At 47.6% G+C, this 25700-nt stretch overlaps 1 protein-coding gene across 3 annotated transcripts in view; it reads left to right on the plus strand.

Moving 5' to 3' along the window:
- RASGRP3 (RAS guanyl releasing protein 3) overlaps positions 1–25700 on the plus strand; it is a 643233-nt gene that overhangs the window by 477659 nt on the left and 139874 nt on the right. For all 3 annotated transcript variants that reach the window (XM_086926878.1, XM_086926879.1, XM_086926880.1), the window contains one exon: positions 17654–17767. In XM_086926878.1, coding sequence (XP_086783004.1) covers positions 17654–17767 — 114 coding nt within the window. The remainder of the gene's footprint in view (positions 1–17653; positions 17768–25700) is intronic.

Here is a 25700-nt window from a genome sequence, read left to right on the forward strand (position 1 = left end):
AGTAAGTGTCAGATGCCACTTTCATCTGAGGCCAGTAAAAGTGGGGGACAAGCCGGGCAAAGGTCTTGTCCTGACCTAAGTGTCCTGCCAAGGGTATTTCATGAGCCAATTCTAACAGAAAGGCTCGGTATCGTTGAGGGACTACCAAGGCCCTTGATAAACCGGGTAAAGGTACCTTGGGTTCACTGTAGAGGAGTCCGTCCTCCCAGTAAATGTGGTAGTGTCCTGCAACGTTCCCTGCTGCCTGGGCTTCGGCCTGCCGCCTCAGTCCCTCAAGGGTAGGGCACTCCTTCTGGCCCTTACAGAACTCCTCTCTGGTAGGCCCTCCCTCCACATGCCACTCAGCAGGGATGGGTAGGTCCTCTAGGGAGACTACTTCCCCTTCCACGGACTCCTGGCTCACCACCGCAGGTGGCCGATCTGTCACATGGGGCGTGGAAGCCGAAGCAGGCTTCTCCTGTCTTCGGGTCTGTCCCTTTTTGGCAGCGGGCTGGGCCATTGTTCCAGGCTCCAACCCAGGCGAACTCCCTCTCTGGGCAGTCGCAGACCTTGTGCTTACACAGGCCCAGTCAGGTGTACCCAGCATCTCCGAATGAGTCCGGTATTCCACCTCTCTCCAAGCATTGTGCTCCATGTCATTCCCCAGCAGACAATCGACTGGCACGGCAGGGCTTACGGCAACTCGAAGTGAACCTGCAACCCCTTCCCACTCAAAGGGAACCTCTGCCACAGGGTAGTGGCCCATTCTGCCGTCAGCCATCGCGGCAGGGTGGAGTACATTGGGAATCACCTGCTCTGGAGACACCAGTTGACTCCTTACCATAGTCATACTGGCTCCTGTATCTCTCAGAGCCTCCCCTCTCTGGCCATTGATGGTGATCCATTGCCCATACTTGGTAGTATTTGGGGGCACCTGGATCTTTGGAACCATCTCCCGATCTCCCAGGGACACTAAGGTGGCACCCGCCCACTCACCCCCCTTATCTAAGGGCAACTCCTCCCCGAGCGCCACACTAGCTACTCCCGGGGCTTTTCCTCCAGTGGGAGAAGGTGGTCTCTTTGGGCATTTGACATCTCCCTTATAATGTCCAACACCACCACACTCAAAGTAGTGGACAACCCTTGGTTGCTGGTTTTGGCCAGGATGAGGGTTTCTGGGCGGGTTAGCCTTAGGGGTGAAACCTGTTCCCTTTCCCTGGAAACTGTTTCGGGGACCTTTTGAGAACTCCCGCTTTTTATCTCCCCCCTCCTTCTTCTGAGGGGTGCCCTGTCTGGCCCTTTGGGAATCCCCTCCAGTCCCCTTTGAGGACACCCGGGTACTTGCCCAGATGTCCGCCTCCTCTGCAAGCTTCCGGGGGTTGGTCAGCTTGCTGTCCACCAGGTGTTGGCGCAGCTCGGGAAAACATTTCTCGAGTAGATGCTCTTTGAGAAAAAAGTCATATAACCCCTCATAGTCCTTCACCTCTCTGCCCTGTATCCAGCCCTCCAGTGCCTTCCTTGCATAGTCCAGGAAATCCACCCAGTTTTGGGTGCTTAATTTGTGACTCCCCCTGAACTTTTGGCGATACTTCTCCGGGGTTAGCCCAAACTTTTTAATTAACGCCACTTTCATGGTGGGGTAGTGGGTCTGCTCTTCCTGTTCCAGGGCCAATAATGAGTCCCAACCAGTAGAAGGCATATACTTATATAAACCACCCCACCCCCCAGTGTTTCTCCTGGATCCCATGGGCCTCCTCTGCAAGCTTCCGGGGGTTGATCAGCTTGCTGTCCACCAGGTGTTGGCGCAGCTCGGGAAAACATTTCTCGAGTAGATGCTCTTTGAGAAAAAGGTCGTATAACCCCTCATAGTCCTTCACCTCTCTGCCCTGTATCCAGCCCTCCAGTGCCTTTCTTGCATAGTCCAGGAAATCCACCCAGTTTTGGGTGCTTAATTTGTGACTCCCCCTGAACTTTTGGCGATACTTCTCCGGGGTTAGCCCAAACTTTTTAATTAACGCCACTTTCATGGTGGGGTAGTGGGTCTGCTCTTCCTGTTCCAGGGCCAATAATGAGTCCCGACCAGTAGGAGGCATATACCTATATAAAACACCCCCCCCCCCAGTGTTTCTCCTGGATCCCATGGGCTCTTAAGGAGACCTCATAGGCAGCCAGCCACTTGGCTATGTCATCCCCTTGGCTGTAGCTGGCAACTATGTCTTTAGGTAGGTAGGGTCTGGATTCCCTGGTTAATTCTTTGGTCTCGCTGCCACCATTTGGAGAGTTGGAAGGTCCTAACTGTAGGGCCTTGAGCTCTAGCTCCCTAAGTTTTATCTCATGAGCCATCCTCTGTTCCTCCCTCTCCTGTTCCAACCTGGCTAACTCCCACTTCAGCTGCCTTTTTTCCCTCCTGTCCATTAGTTCAGCTTCGGTCAAGCTTCCTCCGGAGACACTGCTGCCCCTCCTTGAGTAGTTCATCGGTCCTGGAAGTAGGTTTCCCATCTCAGGATGGAACAATCCCTCTACCCCTATGACTGTGTCCCGGTCCGTCCCCTCTTCCTCCTCCTTCCCTTCTCCATGTGCTGCCACCCAAGCCCTCAAACTGGTCTGGAGTTCCCCCTTCTTGGCACCACGCTTAAAAAACACTCCCATCTTTTGGCAAAAGTCTCTAAGCTGGGCTGCAGAATAAGTTTTCAGTTCCTCCAGAGCAAATTCCATTTTGCTGTTGAACAATGTAGGGGCAACCACACAGAAAGAATAGATTCAAAAGGGGCAATTTGAAGCTACCTCCACCCACCACCAGGAGTAAATTTAGAAAAAGCAAAAGTAGTAATTGGGAAGTCCGCCAGGAGAAAACTCCATGTATAGGCCAGTGGAATACACTTAGTTACTGCAGAGTAGTCGCAACCACAGTTCTCATCCCACCGCTAGACACCAAATATGTTGGACCTAGAGTTACCAAGTCACATAGGGTAGCCTGGCCTAGGGTAAGACAGTCAGAACCTAGAAGCACACGTGAAAAGTTTGCGCTCAACCCAGCAGTAACTCAATGTATTTCCACACAAAAACGACACTACACCAAATTTGTGGAAAAATACGAGCTGTTTTATAAAATCTTTCAGCTATTCAGCAGTTCAGAGTTCACATTACAAAAAATATAGCTTCCCTTTAGTGTACTTAACTCTGGGGTACTAATTTCAGCAGTTTAGCCCCCTCTTCTCAACAACAGACATTAAATCACAGTTTTAGTTGTAATCGGGAAGAGATTTCGCCTCTCAATGCGGTAACTATCAGTGATGCCTTACTCCTGGAACTCAAGTTGTTTACCTTAAGCAAATTACAGTGTTTCAAACCTTTATCCTAGTACAGAGATTCAATTGGAAGCATTAGACTTTTCAGGTAATGTAACAGGGCAAAACATCACTTTACTTTGACCAAGGTACTACCTACTCCATCTGACAATTGGTGAATTTCCGCTATCATTAACTAATATGCAAGATCTGCCTCATGGACCGTGCCAGTAACCTTTCCCCACTGTTTCAGCTATAACAGAGAACATACGGCATTTAAAAAAGCGTTAGTAAAAAGGGGTTCAGGACTCTTTCAATCCAATTAAGGCTGGTCTTGTCCCAGACAGGAGACAGGAAGTCTAGAAAACACCTAGTTGCCTAGTTTGAGCTTCTGTGTCTCTGGTTCACTATTTCTCAAGGACCCTGCTGATGTGTAGGAAATCCGTCCAGCTCTGGGTGTTCTACCAAAGCTGGACGCTTACTCATTTAGCAATCGGTCTTCTTTGTTCGCACTCCGGGATTTCAGCGCTCCTCCTCTTGCGCTCGTTCCCCTCACACGGCCTGCCCAGCCGACGATCTACTCAGCTCCGCTCTTCTATCAAGCCAAGAGATCCTCCAGCCCTCCTCTATGCCTGCGCGGCGCAGAGGACATTTCCGCGCCTCAGTAGCCGCCCAAGCCTACACCAAGAATGCGCAGCCTCAAGTCGGCGCTCCTCCTCAATGGCACGGCCCCGCTCCACACTTGGCCTGCGCAGCGCTCGAGACACTACTCCCGGCAGGGAAATGCGGCGCCTCACCAGAAGGTGATTCAATCCTGGAGGCAAGTAAACTTTTGGTAATTTCTAACCCGAAGTGCCGGATTTAAGCGGGTCACTTCTTCAAAAGCCACGAGTTCAGTCTAACCGGTCACCGGTGATTGGCAAGAGTAGGGATTTTCTTCCTTCCTCACCACTCAGGCCCTGCCCTAATCTAGGGGGCAGCCTCGATCGCCCCCACCTGGCGGTTTCTTACTGTCCTCGCCTCAAGAACTCCACATAGGATTCCCACTGGTTACTCCTGCGGCAGGGAATTCCCGAGGCCACGTCTTGACAGGGTCAGGTCAGTAGATGAGGGATAGTCTCACAACAACAGGGACCGCGACCCAGCAGGTCTGTCAATCCCCACAGTGCACCAGTCTCCTCCTTCAACCGCCTGTACTCCTGTCCTCCAACTCTCCTCTTCATACAACACCATCTAAAATGGCAGCCCAACATTCCGCCTTTTATAGGATGACCCCAGAAGGTCCAGAAGGGTCCAGGGGGTTCTGGAACATTCCTATGCTAACCTATGGGTCCAGTCCCTAAGGTGGCAGTTGTGGCAGTTGCTGTCCACCATTTTGTGGGTTGAGAATCTAGTCAGGAAGGCGCCAAGGCCTCCAGTAAAGACTATGAGGGCAAAGAACACCTAACATCTAGGTCAACACCTCAAAAATCTAGTGGACATAAAAAGAATGAAAGGTTATGAGGGGCAAAAAGGCGACAAAATAAATAATTAATAGGAGGGGCTACCCAAAGGGCAGGCAGGTCTAACACAAACGAATTGCGATGATCCACAAAATAAATTGTTATTTAATTTCAATTTTTTGTTTTGGTTGAATACAGGTACTTAGAAATGTTTGTTTTGATACATAGAAAGGTTTTGAAATATTTAAACATACACTGGAATCACAAAAAAATGAATAACATACAAATCACATTACAAAATACATAAACAATACTAGGACCAAATATTACATACAAAACAGTTATAGCTCAAGTTCCGTACAGTTTTCAACTTCAGTGATATCCTAATACCCATGACTATTATCTTGCTAGATACAGTTTTTAAATCTTCTCAGAGGTAGAGGCCAAATAGTGACCCTACTGAGCTCCCTCTAATTCTTTTACAAGAAAAAAACTAGAGGGATCTCCTCAGGACACTGAACGTTTGGAGAGCTCCGTCCTTAAGTGACACTCATTTGTGATTTCTTTCAACATGAACCCTTTATAGACAAATGGAGACTGACACCAATTTTGAGTGAACGCCTAATCAATGGACACGCACCTCTTCTTATTTGGAAATGGTGTTCCTTGTTGTTTATTTGCGGACTTGCTGAGATCAAAGTATCAAGTGATCAAACCTATGTCTTTACCGGGCAGGCGGACCATAGTGTTGGCAGGGAGTGAACGCTGTCGCCATTGCGATGGAATACCCTTTCCGCCAATATTTAAATCAGGCTAATAGTGTTTTCAGTATGTATTTAACAGTCAATGAGTGGGTAAACTCTTTAAAAAAATATAAAACTTTTTATACATATAAATTACATAGGTCCCTGGATTCACATGTGCATCATATATTTATTTTATGTATTTAATTTCTCTTTCTATAGCGCAGGCGTTGTCTAAGTGTGTTAGTGTATTTTATAGTGGGAATCCATGTACAGGACAACAGATAAAGATTAAAAAAAATACAAAAAAATGCGATACAAATAACAAGTCAGGGCCAGGGTTAAGGCTGGAAGAGGTCCACGAGGAGTCATTAAAGCTAAAGAATAGTGGTAAAAGTAGCTCAGAATGTGCACTGCAAACCTAAGCACACAAGAGGGATTCGCGGTTATCAAAAAGGCTCACACTGGGGTAATGTAAGGTCAGCAATGGAAATGACTTTTGTATAGAATAAGGAAGTGAGTTCTACATTCTAGTGGCACAGCCAGAGTAAGGTTGCACTATGGTGCAATGCTGTCCATTTCCAAGAGAAGTGGATGTATGCTGCAAAGAGATGGCTGACCTCCACAGATTGTATTTTTTTTGTGTCAGGTAGAAGGGGATATGTATATTTACCACTTTGTGACTCTTGAAGATGCAGCTAGCCTTGATGGACAGCCATTGGAGATTTTGTAAAATATAATATGTTCAAAATATCTATTACCATTGACAATGTGAGCTGCAAAACTGCTTTCAGTGGAACAAGTTGCATTTTTGGTAAACCAGTAAAGAGTCATTGCCATGGTCTGGTCTTGAAAGGACAAGGGTTTGTTCGAAAGTCTTGAGGTTGTTCTATTGAATGAATTGTCGTATTCCCCACAATAATCTTAGATGGAATATTGCAATGTTAGCCTTAAGGTGTGATTGTAGGATAAGTCTTAATTCCTAACGACAGAAAAAAGTCAATCATCACCGGATTTCAACCCAAGACATTGAAGGAGTCAATGCAAAATTGCATCTTTGATTGTGTGAGAGATAAGGAGAACCTTAGCTTTTAAGGGACTATACTTGACGATGAATTGCAGTTCACTCATGAATTATATGCCGGATATTAGTGAGGTGAGCAATGCTTGCAGGTGAACGATGTTTAGATACATCTGAGTTTCATTAGCACATCTGAGGTGAAGGATCTTTGAGTTCTTTGACAGGGCACCAAGAGTGTGAGATAAAGGTTAAGAATGGTCAGAGCTAGACTGAAACTACGTGGTAGTCACAAAAGACACTTTACAGATATAGGAGATGGATATATTAATCTGCTGAGTTTGATTTATCAGACGTGATGAAAACCACTCAAATAGTATGACGCAAAGGCTTGTTTGTTCTTAAACAATGCCTAAAATTGTATGAATATACATGTTTTTGAAATCGGCAGATAAATGAAAGAGAATAGGAAGAAATTCGCTGAAGAGATTGTATCACAGATGTGTAATTTCAATAGCCTTTGCAAGGAACAAAGTAGGAAGGGCAGAAGCGACTAAGAACCTACGTTTCTTCGAGAGAATGAAGAACTTACCAATTTTAAGGAACTCTAGTAAGACACCTTGCATAAAAGATACAATTACAAACTTGGTGAAATAGGGTTGTAGCCTAGGGAGGAGAGTTTCAACTTACCTATTGTTTTCAACCAACCACTGTGAGAGATTTCTTGAACTTGCAGCCCATTATCCCCAGATTTGTAACTGTTAGGAAGAAAAGGGTGAGAGGCTTTGACTTTGTCAACAGAGAGCAAAGCAAGTTCTTTGTATTTGGACCATAGATCTTTAACTATAAAAAGCAGGTGGTGAATTATTGGTCAGTTTAGCAACTTCAGAAAATTGACTTAGTTGGTTGTTCATAGCATTGATTACTGACTTGGTGTGATAAGTCTTTGCGCTGAAAATGTCTTTAGCCACCCAAAGAATATTTTGATTTGAATTTGTTGGCAAGCATCTCCTCATTCCTCCATTACTCGTACCCATGCTGAAAAGTGCTGACACTGTTATCACCAGTGTAGGAAATTTATTTATTTATTTTATTTATTTTTGGAGTTTTCTATAGCCCTAGCCAGACCCGGAGGTATCGGAGCGCTTTACAACATTGTTATAAACAGATTATTACACCAAGAGTGACCAGGTAAATAGTGAGTCTAAGGAGGTTCATTGAACTGTAATCGTCTGGTAGTAATCGAAGCAAAGTTGAGAGTTTGATGTTCAGGTAAGGGGGAGTAATGTTCTGAATAAAGGGGAAGTGATGTCAGGAGTGGCTTTAACGTAGTTTCTGGGTCTTTTGTCTTGTGGTCGGGAGTTAAAGAAGATCCGTTGTTACTTTGTGAGGATTTGATTGAGGAAGAGTGTTTTGAGCTGGCTCTTGAAGGCTCGGTAGGAAGAGTTCGTCCTAATATGTATGGGAATGGCATTCCAGATTTTGGTTGCATTTCCGGTGAAGGACCTAGATAGAGTCTTTTGTTTGCAGGTTTTCGGAGGGATGAGAAGCAGAGAGCTGGTGCTTCTGAGGTTTCTTGTCTGTCCCGCTTTCTTGAGTTTGGCAGCTAGATAGGTGGGTTTGCCAGTGTGTCTACTGGGAGACACTTGAGTTCTGTTAGCGCAGGGGTGATGTGTTCATATTTCTTCACTCCTGACACCATTCTGGCTGCTGCATTTAGTGTTGTTCTTAGTGGAGCCAGGTCAAGTTTAGCCGTGCCTGTGAGGGTGGCGATCCTGTAGCCTAATCTGGATAGGACAAGGGACTGGGTGGCTTGTTTGAGGTCCGTTGGTGGGATGAAAGGTTTGATTTTACTTAGTAGCTTTAGGTTGAAGAAGGCACCTTTTGCGGTGCTCTTGATGTGTTTACTCATATCCAAGTTAGGGTCCAGAGTGATACCCAATGACTTCACTGAGTCTGCTGGGATGAGAGTGCAGTCTAGAGCATCAATAGCCTTTAACCATTCCGTGATATGCGGGGTCTTTTCCTTGCTGGCTAGGAGAAGAATTTCCGTTTTGTTTTGATTTAGTTTCAGATGGTTACGGGACAGCCACTTTTGTACTTCTCTTAGGGTGATGTTTAGTCTTTGCATGTCTGCTAGGGAGGAGGTTTCTAGGTATATCTGGGTGTCGTCGGCATGGAGATGGAAGGGAATGTTGGCTTTTTTGAGGATGATGGTGAGTGGCTCCATGTAGAGGTTGAATAGTGCGGGAGATAGCACTGAGCCTTGTGGGACACCTCTGGTTATAGGGTGTTGGTCGGACCTGGAGTTTCCTATTTTTATTCTTTGAGATCGGTTTTGTAGGATGGAGGTGAACCACTGTGCAACCACCCCATTGGCTCCTACCCTATCTATGAGAGTGTTGATGAGTAGTTTGTGGTCGACTGTGTCAAAGGCCGCCGAAAGGTCCAGGAGTATGAGTAGACAGCAGCGGTTCTTGTCCAGTGATTTGTGCATATCATCTATGACACTTAGGCTGGCAGTCTCTGTGCTACATCCTTTTCTGAAGCCTGATTGGTGTGGGTCGAGGAGGTTGTTGATGTCCATGTGGTGGGTAAGTTGACGGAGAACACATTTTTCTAGTAATTTTGCTAGGAAAGGAAGATTGGAGACAGGTCTGTAGTTCTTAAGATCGTTGGGGTCAGCACCAGCCTTTTTTATTAGTGGTGTTACCTGGCCTATTTTGAGGCAGTCAGGTATGATTCCTGTTTCCAGGGAGCTGTTTATGATCCCAGTCCAGGTGGGAGCTAAGGAGTGTTTGAGTTGTTTTGCCAGTGGAGCGGGGAGGGGGTCTTCAAGGTGCGATGAGGGTTTGGATCCGGTGGTTAGTTCAATAATTTCAGTTACAGTAGTGGGAGTAAAGGTTAGCCAGTGGAAGGTAGGTTGGCTAGGTGGGTTTGCATCTTCTTTGGCGAGTAGCGGGCCTGTCTTTGATGGAGGTGAGTGGTCCGTCAGTGAGAGCTCGATCTTTAGAATTTTTTCGCTGCAGAAATTAGCAAATTTGTTGCATAGGTCTTTGGAGGCCAGAATCGCAGCCGGAGTTGGTTTAGATGTTTGTTGTCTGATAATGTTGGAGAGTTCTTTGGGGTGGTTTTTTGCATTGTTCTGTGCGTCGCAAAAGAATGAGGATTTTTCGTGCGCGATGTGCTTGAAATACATCCTACGTTTTCTTTTGAGTAGTTCGAGGTGAGTTGACGAGGGGTTATTGTGCCAGAGACTTTCAGTTGCTCTTAGCTGTCTTCTTTCCATGTTTAGTTCAGTGTTGAACCACGAGCTCGATGGTAGGGTCTTGCTCTTTTTTTTTTCATGGCTGCTATTTGTGCACATGTCAGTTAGGGCCCCGTTATATTGGGTGGTAAGTTCTACAGTGAACCTTTCGTCTTCATTGGGGAGGAAGAGAGAGCTCAGTCTTTCTTCTAGTTCTTCCAAGGGGATCTGTCTCAGGTTTTTTGTCCAGTGGAAGTGATCATTCCTGCTAGGAATTTGATGTGTTTTTTGATTGATGTGGAAGAGGATGAGATGATGGTCTGACCAGTCGACTGGGAGGGTGCAAACAATGGTGATTGCATCCTCATGGGCTATGATGGCATCTAGGATTGAGCCTTTGTCGTGGGTTTGTTCAGTGCAGTGTTGAATCAAGTTGTTGTTGTGAAGGAGGTCATTTAAGGTTTGCATTAAAGGGTTGTTTGTCTCATTCCAGTGAAGGTTTAGGTCTCCTAGTATCAGGTTATTCTCCTTTGAGAGTGAGCAGTGCGAGATCAGGTCGGCCAGCTGTTCACCAAAGATAGTATTGTTTCCTGGTGGTCTGTAGATGAGGTGACAGTGAAGTCTTTTGTTGTCAGACATTTTGATGTTGGCTGACAGGTATTCCAGATTATGATATTTGAGGGACTCGATTTCTGTTATAGAGATGTTCTTTTTAAATATGATTGCCGTCCCTCCCCCTCTTTGGTTGTTCCTGTCCTTGTTGAGGATAGAGATTCCCGGGGGTACAAGCATGTCGAAGATAGGTGGCGAGGTTTCATTCAGCTAGGTTTCAGTGATGAACAGGATGACACCAATTTTGAGGGCTTTCTTAGCTTCAAATATGTTGTCTGTGTGGTTTTCCCCGTGTGACCGCCATTTTGGGATCAGGCTGCTTCAATGAACTAATGGTGTTCCTTAGATGTGCTGCCGTGTCTGGTTAGGTTTAGGGTAGCTTCAGATGCCTTGTATGATTCATCGATTGTGGGGAATGTGGAGGCTGGACCAGTTTTGGATTAAGATCGCAATAGTGACTGGGCTTACAGTTTAACTGTCCTAAGCGATCCCCATTTTGGGGTCAGGCACCGGGACTCGCTGCTCCTGTGGACGTCACCTCGCCTCATTGGAAAGATTCCTGTTATTGGGCTTGTGCCCTAATTGCCTCTCATCGGATATTGCGGGAGCGGGAGCGCGGTGGCAAGCAGGTCGGCGGCTCACCTTTGGTGCTGTCTTTCACGCGGCGTTGGTGTATGCAGGGGACCGGAGGTTTTGGTTGCGCAGGGACCGCACCTTCTTTCCCGGAGTGCGGTGATTTCTCAGCTCGGCCGTTTCTTCTCTCGTAGGGTGGTGGTTGTGAGGGAAGCTTGTTCTGCCTTCTCTCGCCGGTGGTGTAACTCGCTGGTCGTTCCTCCGTGTAGGGGGGAGACGAGCTGCGAATCATCGGGCACTTTTCCGGGTTAATATTTTTGGTATTGAGAAACCTTGTTATAACGTTCTTGATCAAATGCGTTGCTATTGGTGAACACTGAGAAGAAAACGAACTTCAAATGGCCTCGCCAGTCAGCTGTGATTTGATCTTCAATTCTGAAAAATCTTTTTTGTGTACTATTATAACATAATTAGATTTTTTTCTAGTAAATCGGGTTATAACAATGCTGTCTACATTCATTGTCAACTAAGAAAGAGGAAAATAAGTTGAAAGCAGTGTCATTAACATTTTCACTTATGTGTCACTAGTTTGCACATTTGTACTACTATCCGTGCGACCGTCTGTTTTCCCTTATTTTAATCCTATGTTAGCAGGTGCACAAACCTGTGCTTCATTTCATTTTTGATATCTCTGGGGCTTCAGTGAAAACAATTCTTGCTCATATATGTTGGGCATGATTCACATAAGGTAAGGTGTAAAAACCATAAATGTACTCCCAAAAGCTTATGCCTCCATCTGAAGTAAATCACTGGAGTTTTTGGAGAGCCCATGGAATTTATGGGGTGCTGGGACTGTTGATTACCTAAAACACTCAAACGCTTTCTTTTTTACTCACATGCAAATGTAACGTGTACTTTTCGGCATGCAAAGTGTGCACTTTTTGTGTTGGGACAATAGGGCAGGAAATTAGTGATTCATTTTCAGAAGTAAGAAAAGACTTACTCTGAGGGAAAAACTATTTTTGATTCATATTTTTTTTTCTGTGAGTAAGCATGTCTTACTCCTGGAAGTACAATAAACATAGCTCAAGTGGTTGGAGTAAAGCATAACTGCTCACAGGAAATGCTCAGTGAATTATAGCAGGAAATTGTGAAGCTGTTCCTGTCTCAAGCAGCAATAAGAGACATTCCCTCTTACATAAAACTTTCTTAATCTGAACCAGAATATTTAGCATCATAATCACTCATAATTGAATTCAACTATAATCAAATACTGTTTTTTTGCAAGAGTGTCATGGACATGTGAAAAACACGATTTGTCAGCTTGGCCTTAAGTATTGTAAATAACAATGAAGAGTGTGAATTTATTTATTTATTTATAAAGCGCTAGAATCGACCCCCGAAGGGGTATCTCTGCGCTCTAGACGGGACGCCAGAAGAAAAAAAAGCGTAGCCGCTAGGGAACAGAGGTAAACAGAAAGGTCTTAAGCTGTTTCATGAAAAGAATATGATACATACATTGCCTTAGTTGTACCGGGAGCTCATTCCAGTAGCAGGGTCCCAGATAGGATAGGGCCTTCCCACCTTGTCTGCCTCGTTTAATTCTAGGCCCTGTGAGAATAGCAGGCCCTTGAACTGTTACATCATCACTCCCGACAGAGGTTCTCTGTTATTAATCAATAAATACTCACTGACATTCCACATCTCAGAATGCTGCAGGTAATGAGAATGTGTGTGGCAAAACATTGATTTCATGTCATAATTCAAAAGTGCAGTCACTCAGGAGGAAAGAAGGCGGCAAAATAACAGATTATGCATCTTTGCATGTTTTATATACGGCTAATTGTGCGTGCCTGCATGCATGAGTTCACACCACAAAGAAAGGGGAATTTTTTTTTTTTTAATTTACAGTTCACATTTGTGTTACTTATATAAGGCTGCCTCTTGGTTGGCATTAGTTGCAAAAATACCAGGGTGGTCTACCAGCTATTCAATTAATATGTGTGTCACACTGAAGTCTAAAAGTGTGTCACCTAATAATACTTAAAAGCACAGAAGAGGAAGTGTTTTTTTTGTAACAAACATGGGAGAAATAGGCCCGCATTACAGTGGCCCATTTTGGGATACAATAATTATCGCACCTGGTGGACTCCGACACCGATGTGTTTGAATTTTCATATAGTACAAGCTCTGTCCTCGAAATCGTGCATAATGCGTATTCTTGTGCTTACAATAAAAATATTCATGTCCCAGTATTTATCGGGCATTTTATCTTCATTGAATTCAAAAATACCTTGACTTGCTGAAATGTAATAAGGTGTGAATTTAACTGCACACGGTAACAACTCGGTGTCATAAAAATTACAGCACTCATAATTGTGATAAGTTGAGATCGCAGTTCACAGAGCCACTTATAACGCTCTCATAGAGGATGATTAATGCTAAATCCTGTGGTCCCCCTGTTGCAAATCCTGGGTTCAAGAACACGGGACTCCAGGGTTTGGGTTTCTAAGCCACAGGTGAAAGGTCTTAGGGGCCTATTAGCAAGAAATAGCAATATTTATCGCTAAATGTGGTTATCAACTTTTTTTTTATCGCTGGCTACCGCTGCGTATTTTAGGGGAGAAAACGTGCTATTAGCAACGTTTTTCTCCATTGTGCTAAAATATCCAGCGATAGCGGCGAAATGCGAGAATATCGCTGGAAATCCAGCAATATTCTCGCATTAACACCAATGGGGGCTTAATCTGATAATCCATCCCCCATTGACTATACAGGTAAGTCAACTTTTTAACAGGCATTAGTTTATAGCAATAATCGCGCTTAGCGCAATTTTTTTTATCGCTTCTCCTGCCTTGCTAATAGGCGATAGCTGAGTTAGCAACTGTTTTCAGTCGCTAACAGTTTGGGTACGCCCACTTTGCATGTCATTAGCGATAAATATTGCTGACATGCAAAGCTGGCCCCAAACCTGTAGCTATCGCCTAAAAGCTGTCGCTAACTGCTTTTAGCGATAGCTTGCTAATAGAGCGATAAAAATATCGCCACTTTAGCGGGAAAACGTCCTGCTAAAGCGGCGATATTGCCCTTGCTAATATGCCCCTTAGTTCATTGCACCATCACTGAGTAAGGAAGTCCATTTTGACTTGAGCCCCATACAACCCACCGACTATTCCTGCAGGCATGATGTTTGTGTTTTCTGGGTTAGTAAGAATCCCATAAACGCAGAGGCATAACAAAGGCCCCCGCAGCCCCCGCTTTTCGGGGGGGGGGGTGAGCTCCTGGAGGCCCCCTCAGCACAGTACCATGGGCTGAGAGCCCTGTAGTAAGTCCGGAATGTGGCCATTCCAAACACTTTGCAGGGGGTCCTTAAGTTTTGTTACGCCACTGAATAAACGATTCATGACACAGTGGTAATTCAAAGCCGATTTCATTCATAGACTAGCAGACACCAGCATGACACTAAGAAAGACATTATGTATTTTAAAGTGTTTATTTTAACAGTTTCATTCTGTTGATTACACAAATAATAACCACGCAGAATATAATTAAAACAGCACTTGTGCATAGAATTAGCAGCGAGAATAAAATAAACAATTCTAACATATTTTTAGAATGTACCTAGCAGCCAACCACCCTAACTGCTACTTCTGTGTTCTATACTATGAGAACATGGAATAGTTAACTTGCCTCTATAGTTTCTTGGGGTCTTGTGCACTGCATACCTTTGCACAGTGAATTAGCTGTGCTTTCAGATAGAGTGTTCCTACAGAAAGGAAACACACAAAAGCATGGCTCAACTCCCAGTGGCGGCTGGTGACATTTGAAAGTGGCGGGGCGTAAAAAGATAATCACACTGCACCGTAGCGAGCGAGCGTAGCCTGAACCCCCTAGAGGTGGATTTAAAGACAGAGTGACAGACTTTGAAGTATTTTATTTCATTAGTTAACTTTCAAAACTGCCTGAACATCATGAGGCTTTTGAGCAAAAATATAACAGAAATTATACAGTAAAATGCACCGTTCGGAAAAATGTTTTGTTACAGTGGAGGGAGATTCCACACCAAGCTACTAAGAGCGGGGCAGGCTCTCTAGCTTCACTCACTAGCTCAGTGCAACGTAAACATATGTTTGCCATCATGCCATGGACATTACCAATACCATGCGGTAACACCCTGCCAGTGCCACGCAGTTACGAGTTAATACCCTCGGAATGGAGCTGACTGTCCTGGCCTGGTTTTACTGGGCAGGCTTCAATTTGGTATTTGGTGTTCCTTCAGGTCCGAGTCTGATGTGCGGCACGTACAGGGGGGTGTCGGAGAGGTGTGTGTGGGGGGAGGAGGGGGTGGAAAGGTGCAGGAGGGAAAGGGAATAGAAAAAAAGTGTCCTGGTGGGGGAAAACTTTCAGCGCTGCTCCTGCCATAGGAGAGGGGGTCGGGGAGAAGCGTGGATGAAATATATCCATGCAAGGGGTGAAAAGTTTGCTGCCCTGACAAAGGGTGGACGGACCCCATATTTCTGGTTTTGCTGAAAAAATAAATGCTTGCGTGACGTGACAAAGATCAGAGTTTGAAGCGAGATGGAGCTGACGATGGATCTGCATGCAGGCTGTGGCCTGGTCCAAGAGCACTGGGAGACAGTGTAAGCCAAGAAGGGAACAAGCTCTCTGAGTTGTATTGGCGGAAATCAGCGTGGATGCATGTGCAATGAAATTGACACTACGGTGGCCGCCTTTGACCTTGGAGGAACATTAATACCACAACATTAAATTACGAGTTCCCCGTTTTAATATATGCAGCGAAAATGGTGCTGTCGTCTCGGAGCTACAAGTTAGAAACTTACACCGATCATTTAGCAGAATATGCAGCGCCAGTGATCCGGGGCCCTGCACTTACCTTAGGTTCCGCTTCCCGCCTTCAGGTCCTGACTCCCGCAGCGCCGTCGTCCTGTTTGAAATTCCGTGGTGTTGACTCGTCGTGACGCAGCAGGAAGGCTGCAGGCAGCCTCCCCTCCCTCCACCACAGCACAGCGCTGTGATAGGTTCGGCCGGCTGCCCCCTACTGACGTCATTTCTCTCTGTATGCTGCAGCACAGCAGCATACAGAGAGCAGGGAGAGTGGGAGGGGTTACGCGAGGGCAGGGGGGAGCGGCTTGCCTACTGTGTAAATACTGTCTGTTTGGGTAGCCTCTCAGGCAGCCCAAACAGACAGTATTACGAACAGTGGGCAAGCCGCTCCCCCCTGCCCTCGCGTAACACCTCCCACACAGGAACTTCTGTTTTCTCGTCATGCGGAGAAGGCAAGGCAGAAACAAATGGTAGTTATTATCATTGGTAATAACTACCTTTGTTTGCCTTCTCGCACGGCGAGAAAACAGGGGGGGCGGCGCCCAAACGCCCCAATGGACCAGCCGCCACTGTCAACTCCTCTTACGACTGGATCAACTCTTGGTATAAGAGTGGATGCTCCTGTAGTCTAGCAGGACCTCTTGGACAACATGGTGTGAAGGCCTCTCCAACTCAGAGTTGAAATCTAATGGTTTATATAGGACATTGACAACTGACTTTTAGCCTGTATTGCAAAATGTAGTCAGACTTTTCCAAAATCCAAGATGCTACCAGTCTGAAAGAGCAAAATGAAAATACATAAACTCTGACAAAATGTTTACTTCTCAAAAATCTCAAACCTTGAGATGTACATATTGAGGAGTTTGTGTAAGATGTGTTTTGTCCAATGTAGTAACAAATCAGTGTTCAAATTAAATGACATATTCACAAGTTATGTGAAAGATAATGACATGCTAAATTTGGACTAAAGGCAGAAAGGCTAACTTAAGTTTTTGAAAATGGAGTCTGACTTGGGAGTTCATGACATCTCAGTTGGAGAGGGATGTGAACCACAGTTTGTAGGATCTAAATGCATTGCCTATTCAGCACATTCTGCATTGCCATATCAATCATAAAGGCCGAAATAAGTAGAGTGGTGCCGTGGGTGACCTCAGATGCTTGTGACCGTGTGTAGCTCATGCCCTCGGCACAAGCAGCTCAAGTGGTCCACCCTCACTCTAGAGGATCAAAGGGCTCTGTGTTTTGTTCATGCCATAGAGACTGTGTATCTCTGTACCATGGGTTTCCTTGTGAACTGATGAGGCTGGTCTGAGTGGTGGGAGATTTGTTTAATGTGTTCTTTCTTGCTCTCGCTGAAAGGTTACCATTGCTGAGTTTTTTTAGGTGGGATTGCACAGAGGTATGTTTTAGTCTTGGTTCAATGCAGACAGTCACTATAGGCTGCTAGATGGATTTGAAGACGTGAGGAAGATGAGGAGCTCGAGAAGAACAATTAGGTTAGCAAATTGGGCTTCCTTGGGTTCTCGCTATGGCAGATCAAAAGAAGGTGGATGGCTCCTTAGGCCTGAGATGGTGGGTTACATCTGCTGTCAGGAGACCATGCAGTCTTATTCTTGATGCAATTTTTGTGAGCTGACAGCTATTATATTAAACTACCTTTTTTCTCATCTAAAGAAATGTTAGTGGGCCATGTTGGCCAAAGTTGTTAGACAGTAGATGGGTCTTCCAACTGAAGATGCTGACATTTGATCATTTTAAATAGTTTAAATATAATGATTAGTTCTGTTGTCTCTGATTAATCCCTGTGACTGTTGAAAATATGGACTCTGCACAGGTTGCAGAAGGGGAAATTGTCAAGTACATCATCAATGATTTTAAAATGATTTCATTGAACTTTCTGTTAACAGCCAACATCACCAACAACTCCTAACAAGCCAGTGGAGCCATTAGACTGGGCCTCAGCAGTGACTCCTAAGCCAGACCCAACGATCCTCAACAAACACATCAGGAAATTGGTTGATGTAAGTATTAGGAGATATGGTGCCCATAACGAGAACTTGTTAAAAAGAAATTCCTCACAGACAATATGAGTTGAGTAATATTTGGAATATCTAGTGCCAACCATTCTCGAGTGGTATTTGCAATTGTGATTTTAAAATAATAGTTGATTAGATTTCCAACAGCTGTTTTATGATGACGGCTCCTACCTCCCTAAAGTGCCAGCACGAGTAACCAGTTAACATCATTGCCCTTGTCACTGTCACAGTGTCTTTATATGTGGTTAATCTTATTCCTTAATTTAATAACTTGAAGATTCCTTTGTTGAAGGCCCAATCCACATAGACCATTCATCTTTCTCAGATGTGTCAATAAAGGCCCAGGGGCATATTACAAAGAGGTCATGGAATGCAGGGCAGAAAGTAGAGTTGCTGCATGGTACTGGGTTGTGTGAATGGGAGAGAGCAGAAAAGCCCATATCTACTTGGAAGTGGTGCACTTCTGCTCTCTCCCTGCTCAGGCACACTTGTGGCTGCCATGCACCAATGAACCCTTGCATCAAAGTGCGAGGTAATCTGCATTGTAGTCAGTTTAGCTGACTATGCCTTAAGGCATTTTCCTCTTTGTATCTGTGCTACAGAATACAGGGAATTCTCATTTCACTTAGACAGGATTTTAAGCCGACCGTATCATTATCAAGGTGTGATGGTTCCAAAATAAATATGACGGGGATCATGGTAGAATATAGCTGAAGTAGGGAGGCCAGACATTCACATATAAGCGATTAAATTTAATGCTGATACATGCCCAGCAACAGACGAGCAGTTCTTCAAAGAAAGCCGAGGGGGGGGGGGCGTGGCCAAGATGGCGGCCTGAGAGGACGCAACGCAAAGAGGCTCCTCGTCCCAAACCCCCATTAAATCACAATCGCATATTCCATCTACCCCGACACGCTCTACAGGCTGCCTGCTTCGGGCGGAATACCTGCCGGGGCCCCGGGCGAGATCACACGCGCCAGTTACCGGGGCGCGGATCCATCAGCGGCGGTGGAAGCTGTTCCGGGCCGAGGAGGAGAGCACGGGAGCCCAGCCTGCCGGACGAGGGCGGCTGGCGGAGCTCTCCTCGGCAGACTGGCCGACATTGCACCGAGGCACTGCTGACCACCGACTTCGAGATGGGAGACGTGAAGCGAGAAGCAGGGGCCCGACCGCCAGTCGCCCGGTGGGAGGTGCGTGGAGCGAGGAGCTGAGCCATCCGTCACGAAGCAACACCCGGGGCCCCGGCTTGGCCCTACTCGGCGGGAGACGAAATGGACGCTGCGGGAGACAGGCGATTCCCCGCACGGACGTGAGGAGTGAGCCAGTGGGGGCTCCTGGGTTCCGGAGCTCGGGGGCAGGTACTCGAGCCCCCGGCGTGAGAGCCTAGAGGTTGGGGCCCTTCGGCAATGCCATGAGGCAGCCTCAAGGCACAGCAGTGGCCACACGGCCACGCGCCCTCACACAGGTCGAAAGAAAGTGTCTCTAGAGGACAGATACCGAGTCACCAGGGAGGGCCCGGCAGGACGAAGGGAACAGGTCCCGGGGCCGAGGGTGAGGACTCGGGGGGCACCAATTGAGCCCCCGGTGATCAGTGGTAGCCCAGCACGTGGAGTGGAGGTGGTCCGGTTGAGAGCGCACGACTGCAGGCCCAGCACAGAGACAGGCCGCGGGCCCCTGGCGGGTGGACACAGAGACCCATTGCAGCCCGCACAATCGGCACTCAGCCTCCCTCAGGGACCCGGCATTGACCGCAAACTTGCTGGGAGACACAGCAGGCGTGTGGGATACTGCATGACTCAAAAGGGAGGTAGAACATGTCATCCACAAACCGCTGAGCAGGTCGTACCATACCAGAAATGCTGGCTAAAAGTGCATCTAAGGGGGAGAAGAGCCCCGACAAACCGATGCCGTCGCCGCAGCCTAAAGAGAAGGAACGGACGAGGGGGAAGCCCCTGCAACTAAGTCGTTCATGGAAGCCCTATTCACTTCTCTTAGGGAAGACATTCAAACCCTCAAGCAAGACATGGCGGTAGGATACAAGGAACTGCGCCGCGATATTGACGAACATGGAGAACGTGTGGCGGAGGTCGAGAACACTGGGCAAGCCAGAAGCGAAGAGGTAGAACTCCTACAGCAAGAAATTATCCGGCTCCACGAACAACACACGGACCTACAGGCACACACGGAGGACCTCGAAAACCGCTCAAGACGCAACAATATACGAGTCCGAAATGTACCATCTAAGGCGGAGGGGGAGAATGTCACGGCTTACCTGCAGGGTTTGTTCCGAGACATACTGGGGGAGACTTAGGACTTTGTGATTCGCATTGACAGGGCCCACAGGGTGGGTCAAGCACGCCGTGCGCCCGCTCCCCCGCCGGACATCTTAGCCTTCCTGCCCGATTATCCCCTCAAAGAGCGCATTTTGAAGGCGGCGCGCCAAAAACAACCCCTTTGCTTTCAGGGTCACGCGGTGGAGCTATTTCAAAACCTGTCGACGATCACTCTATAGAAGAGACGAGCATTTAGAGTTGCTACCACCTTCCTGCACGACAAAGGGATCCCGTACTCCTGGGGACACCCATTTAGGCTTATTTTCAAATGGAATGGGGCCCTCCATCAACTTCGGTCCCTGCGAGACACTTGCAACTTGCTGGGCATTCCCCATGAGGGGGACACAGCGGATGACGACTCAGATATGCGGCCCTTTCAATCGAAGTCCCCACGGACGACAAGGGATGGCTGGCAGAAAGTACAACGCAAACACTCATCCAAGAACGGGCTTAAACCGGATCCTGAGACCGTGGCGCAGGAACACGCAGCGGCAATACAAGAGGTCTCTAGGGACACGAACGCCAGATCCTGAGAGGACACAAACGGAGGCGATATCTTGCACAGTCACAACGCCAGGATGGGGTGGCGGGACGGGGGGCCTCGGGCCGCCATTGCCACAGTTTCCCTTCATTCGAGCTTCTACCACAGGCCTGGACTATAACTGTATAGGCCTGGGACAATGTTCACCAGTTCGGGATTCACAGTTGGAGTTTGGGAGGGGAGGGAGGGGCCGGAGGGAGTGGGACAAGGGGTGCCTATAGGAGTAAATGAAGTTGGGGTTCAGGGTAGACGGGGACCGGGGGGCTCCAGTGTGTTCGGTTCAATCAGGCGGCAGGCGTAGGGGTACAGGGTAGCTTCAGACCACGACACAGAGGGATAGGGCGCACATCTCCTCATGGCTGACGAGTCCATCCAGGTTCTTACCCTAAATGTTAAAGGGCTCAACAACCCAATCAAGAGAAGGGCAGTACTCTCCTACTTAGAAAACTCAGGGGCGGCTATATGCCTTCTCCAGGAGACGCATTTGCTGGCCAAAGACGGGCATCGTATGAGGTCCAGGGCTTTCCCAACTTTCCCAACTCCACCACGGAGAAGAAGGCAGGGGTGGCCCTTCTATTCGCTAAACACTTCAAAGGTCGGGTGGGAGATAAAGTGGCAGAAATCAAAGGTAGACTCTTGGCATACACTGTTCTTATTGGAGGACTGTCGATCACAGTGGGGTCCCTTTACGCTCCCAACACCAAACAGGAGGTCTTCCTTAAGGGGGCATTATCAGAGGTCATGGGCACAGACACGAGGCACATTTTGGTAGGTGGGGACATAAATCTGGTCATGAACAACAAAAGTGATAGGTCGGGCAGGAGGTTTGGCGATTCAGGAGCACTCTCCACTGAAGGGAAGTGCTTGCTGGTTCACCAGCAGGGGGTTCCTAGATACATGGAGAGAGATTCACCGAACATCCCCGGGGTACACCTTTTACTCACACGTGCATCGCACATACGCCAGGATAGACCATTTTCTAGGTTCTACAGAACTGGCCCCCATGGTTCAAGATATAGAGGTCGCCCCGGCGGCCATTTCAGACCACGATGCGGTGGTGCTTCACCTGATGGTCCCACGAACACGGTCACATAAGGGTAAATGGCGCCTTAGGGAGAATTTGCTTTCCCGCAAGGGGGTCACACAGCAACTTTCCCAGAGCATTACAGACTATTTAAGCCGAAACGACACGGGTGAGGTGGCCGAGCCAGCGGTCTGGGGGGCACTCAAGGCGGTCGTCAGAGGGGAACTCATTGCGATCTCGGCTGCGGACAATAGAGAACGGAAGGAACGTCGCCACGAGTTGGCAGAGCAAGTGCTAGAGCTTGAAAGGGTTCACTGCCGGATGGGGGCCCCCAGAATCTGGCGCAAGTTGAAGGCAGCCAGGGCGCAGCTTGCGAGCCTCGATTTAGATCGGGCGGAATACGCAGCACTGCGCCTCAGACACACGTACTACGTGGGGGGGGACAAGACCGGCCGCCTCCTGGCTAGTAAGCTTAAAGCAAAAATTGTCCGCTCCAAGATCCCGGTCATTCGTGCGGAAGACGGAGGGGAGCTCCGAGAAGACGATCGCATTGCGGAAGAGTTCAGGGCATTTTTTTAGCGCTGGGATACCTCCGGGTGACTACGCGCTCTACAAAATAAATAATAATAATATTGGTCCACTGTACTCAGGAGATAGGATTTTTTTTTTAGCGCTGGGATACCTCCGGGTGACTACGCGCTCTACAAAATAAATAATAATTCTACGCCAAGCTGTACACGGCTGATAAGGCCCTGGATGATGGGTCGGGGACAACATATCTAGATGAGGCAAACGTAACAACCCTCAACCAGGCGAATGTCCTGGCTCTAAATGCCCCCATATGCCTAGAAGAGGTGATCTCGGCAATAGTATGCCTTAAACCGTTGAAGGCGCCAGGCCCGGACGGATGCTCCGTGGGCTTCTATAGGACGTTCTGCCCCCTCCTGCCCCTATTCTAACAAAACTATTCAATTCCTTTCAGGGCCCGTGCTCAATCCCACAGGAGATGCTGGAGGCAGACATTATAGTCCTACTGAAACCAGGCAAAGACGTGTCCCTCTGTGCGGCCTATAGACCGATCTCACTCCTCAACCTCGACCTAAAGCTTTTCACGCTAATTCTGGCCGCGAGGCTAGGCCCTTGTCTCCCAGGTATAATAGAGCCAGACCAAGCAGACTTTATACCTTCCCGTCAGTGTGCAGATAACACCAAGCGCCTGATGCATGTAATTGATAAGGCACACTTCAACGCCACACTTCTATCAGTCGACGCCGAAAAAGTGTTCGACAGAGTGGACTGGAGACATCTAGACAAGACGCTGGCGAGATTTGGCATAGGTGACAGGTTTCGGGCTTGGGTGGCTAGCTGTTACGTGTCGCCCCAGGCAACGATCAAGGTGAACGGGATAAGCTCTAAACCTTTTGACATCAGATGAGGCACGAGGCAGGGTGTCCCGCTCTCACCGCTGCTGTTCACCATCTATATCGAACCTTTCGCCCAACACGTACGGGACAACCAAGCCATCACAGGTATCAAATTTGGCGGTGAAGAACAAACTATCAGCCTTTACGCGGACGACATCCTTGTCGCCGTTGACAACCCTAGGTTTTCGATACCAGCGTTTCTGAAGGAAATGGAACTGTTCGGGAGGGTATCGGGCTTTAAAATGAACATCGGGAAGTCAGTGATTTACCCTTGGGGAGTAACACCCGCCAGGCCAACAGAGGTTTGCTACAACTGGGGGGGTTGACCACGCAAATGGCGCTGCCGTACCTAGGGGTAGAAGTGATGCCCACAACAGCCCAGACAGTCGAACTAAATTACTCTAAACTTCTAACGTGCATTCAAGGGGACATTTTGAGATGGCGACAACAGCCGCTCTCCTGGCTCGGACGGGTAGCCTCTGTTAAGATGTCCCTATTGCCAAAGGTGATCTACCTCTTCCAAACCATCCCGGTCACCCCCCCTATAGGCATGATTCAAAAGCTGCAGGACACCATACAGCACTATATTTGGGACGTAAATGCCCTCGGCAGAGGCGAGACTTGGTCACGCGGGTACCGGTGGAGGGGGGGGCTAGGCGTGCCTGACCTGCAGCGATACTTCCAGGCATCACAATTGCGATACCTCCTGGAATGGTCCCGACTAACTTCGAAAAATTACTGGCTATTCCAGGATAGGGCATGGCGGGCATGCCACTTTGGAGAGTCCCATTTCTTGCGCGCTCAGACAGGCCGGCTTACATCAAAAAGTCACCCATAACCAGGACACTCCTCCAGGTGTGGGACACAGTGGCGGTCTCCAGGGGCCTTACGTCCTTTCCGTCACCGATGACGCCCCTGCTAGATAATCCAGCGTTCCCGCCAGGGATGGTCCCGGGTTCCTTCCCACAGTGGTGACAGATAGAGTGTTGTTCGGCTGGACACTTATTTGATTTACAGGGCTTCATGAAGCTGGACACAATACAGGATATGTATGCGATTGACAGACCGCAAAACTTCCAATACTTCCAGCTTCAGCACTGGCTTACCCACAAGGATACTATAACTCATGTGGGCCGCCATCTCACACCATACGAGAAATGGCTCCTCTCCAAAACTACAGATAAGCGGGCGATCACGGAACTGTATAAGCTACTGACCCCCCCCACCCCGCCCGTGACTAGATCCGCGGGTCAGAAACGATGGGAGCGAGAGCTGGGGCGCATGCTCTCGGACAAGGAATGGCAGGAGATCTTCTACCAGGCGCATCACACAGCTCGAAACATGGCCAGCCGAGAATCGGCGGTTAAGGTGGTCTACTACTGGCACCTGACCCCTGAGAGGTTACATCAGAGCAACCCTAGACGAGACCCTACATGCTGGAGGGGATGCGGGCACACGGGGACCATGCTTCACCTGCTATGGGAATGCGCAGAAGTACAGGAATATTGGGAGGCGGTGCTCAAGGACATTGACTTGCACTTTGAGTAGGAGGTCTCCCGCTTCCCCGCATACGCGATCCTGGGCCTACCTAACAAACTCATGTTCTCACTCAAGTCACTGCGGGGGAAACAAATGGGGTTGGCTATAGGGGCGGCGACGCAACACATCCTCTCACTATGGGGCACCTCACGGAAACCCACACACACCGGGTGGCTCCACAGGCTTTGATACATAATGGGGATGGAAAGGATACAAGCCTCTCTCACACAAACATCAGACACCTTTCGAGAAACGTGGTTGCCACTGGTCTCCCTGTTAACCCAAGAATTTAATGAGCTCACATGCACAAAATATCTAAAAGTTCTCAGACTGGCGGATGAGTTCCACAAGAGACCGGGAGAGGAGAGAGGCAATGTCTAATTCTGGTCCGTTCGGCTACCATGCAGCACCTAAACAGAACACACCTTAGGGGGGGTGAGGATGGGGGGGCACCAGGGGGGGGCCGTTGGGGGTTAGGATGGGCCTTGGGGGTTTGGACACAGGACTTTCAATCAGCACCACTTTGATGGGTATTGCCCTCACCAGCATCCACGGACGCATGGCATCTACCCCTAGGAATATGATTAGGCTGTGGGGTTTTAGGTTTAAACCTATAATAACTGATAAAACCCCACTGAAAGAGAAATAGCACTCACCAGTGAAAACATATAAACACTGAAAAAACACCTGCAGAACCACAAACTAAATGACATTCAAAGAAAGGAAAAAGAGAGTGAAAGAGTCATTTATTTTCTTCCTGACGGGGCCAATACAATGTAACGTTGTTATACAAGCTAGCAGTAACAAAGCCTGGGCTAACATTATTCTGCTTGTTGTTTAGCGATGCCCCAAAATATTGTTTCTTCTTCCTTTTGCTTTTTCAGTTTTGTGGTCTTTGGTCTAAAGATGCAGGGTTCAGAAGCATGTTTTAGGTCTCGTTTAATTATTTTATAAACTGTAGAGAATCAGGAAATATCAATATCATATTTGATATTTTGGCTGCTTTTGATTCTTTCACTGTTAGGTAAAATGGTTTGTTTCATAAGAAGCTTTCCTG

This window comes from Lissotriton vulgaris, chromosome 6, assembly GCF_964263255.1.
Source record: "Lissotriton vulgaris chromosome 6, aLisVul1.2, whole genome shotgun sequence".
Classification (NCBI taxonomy): Eukaryota; Metazoa; Chordata; class Amphibia; order Caudata; family Salamandridae; genus Lissotriton; species Lissotriton vulgaris.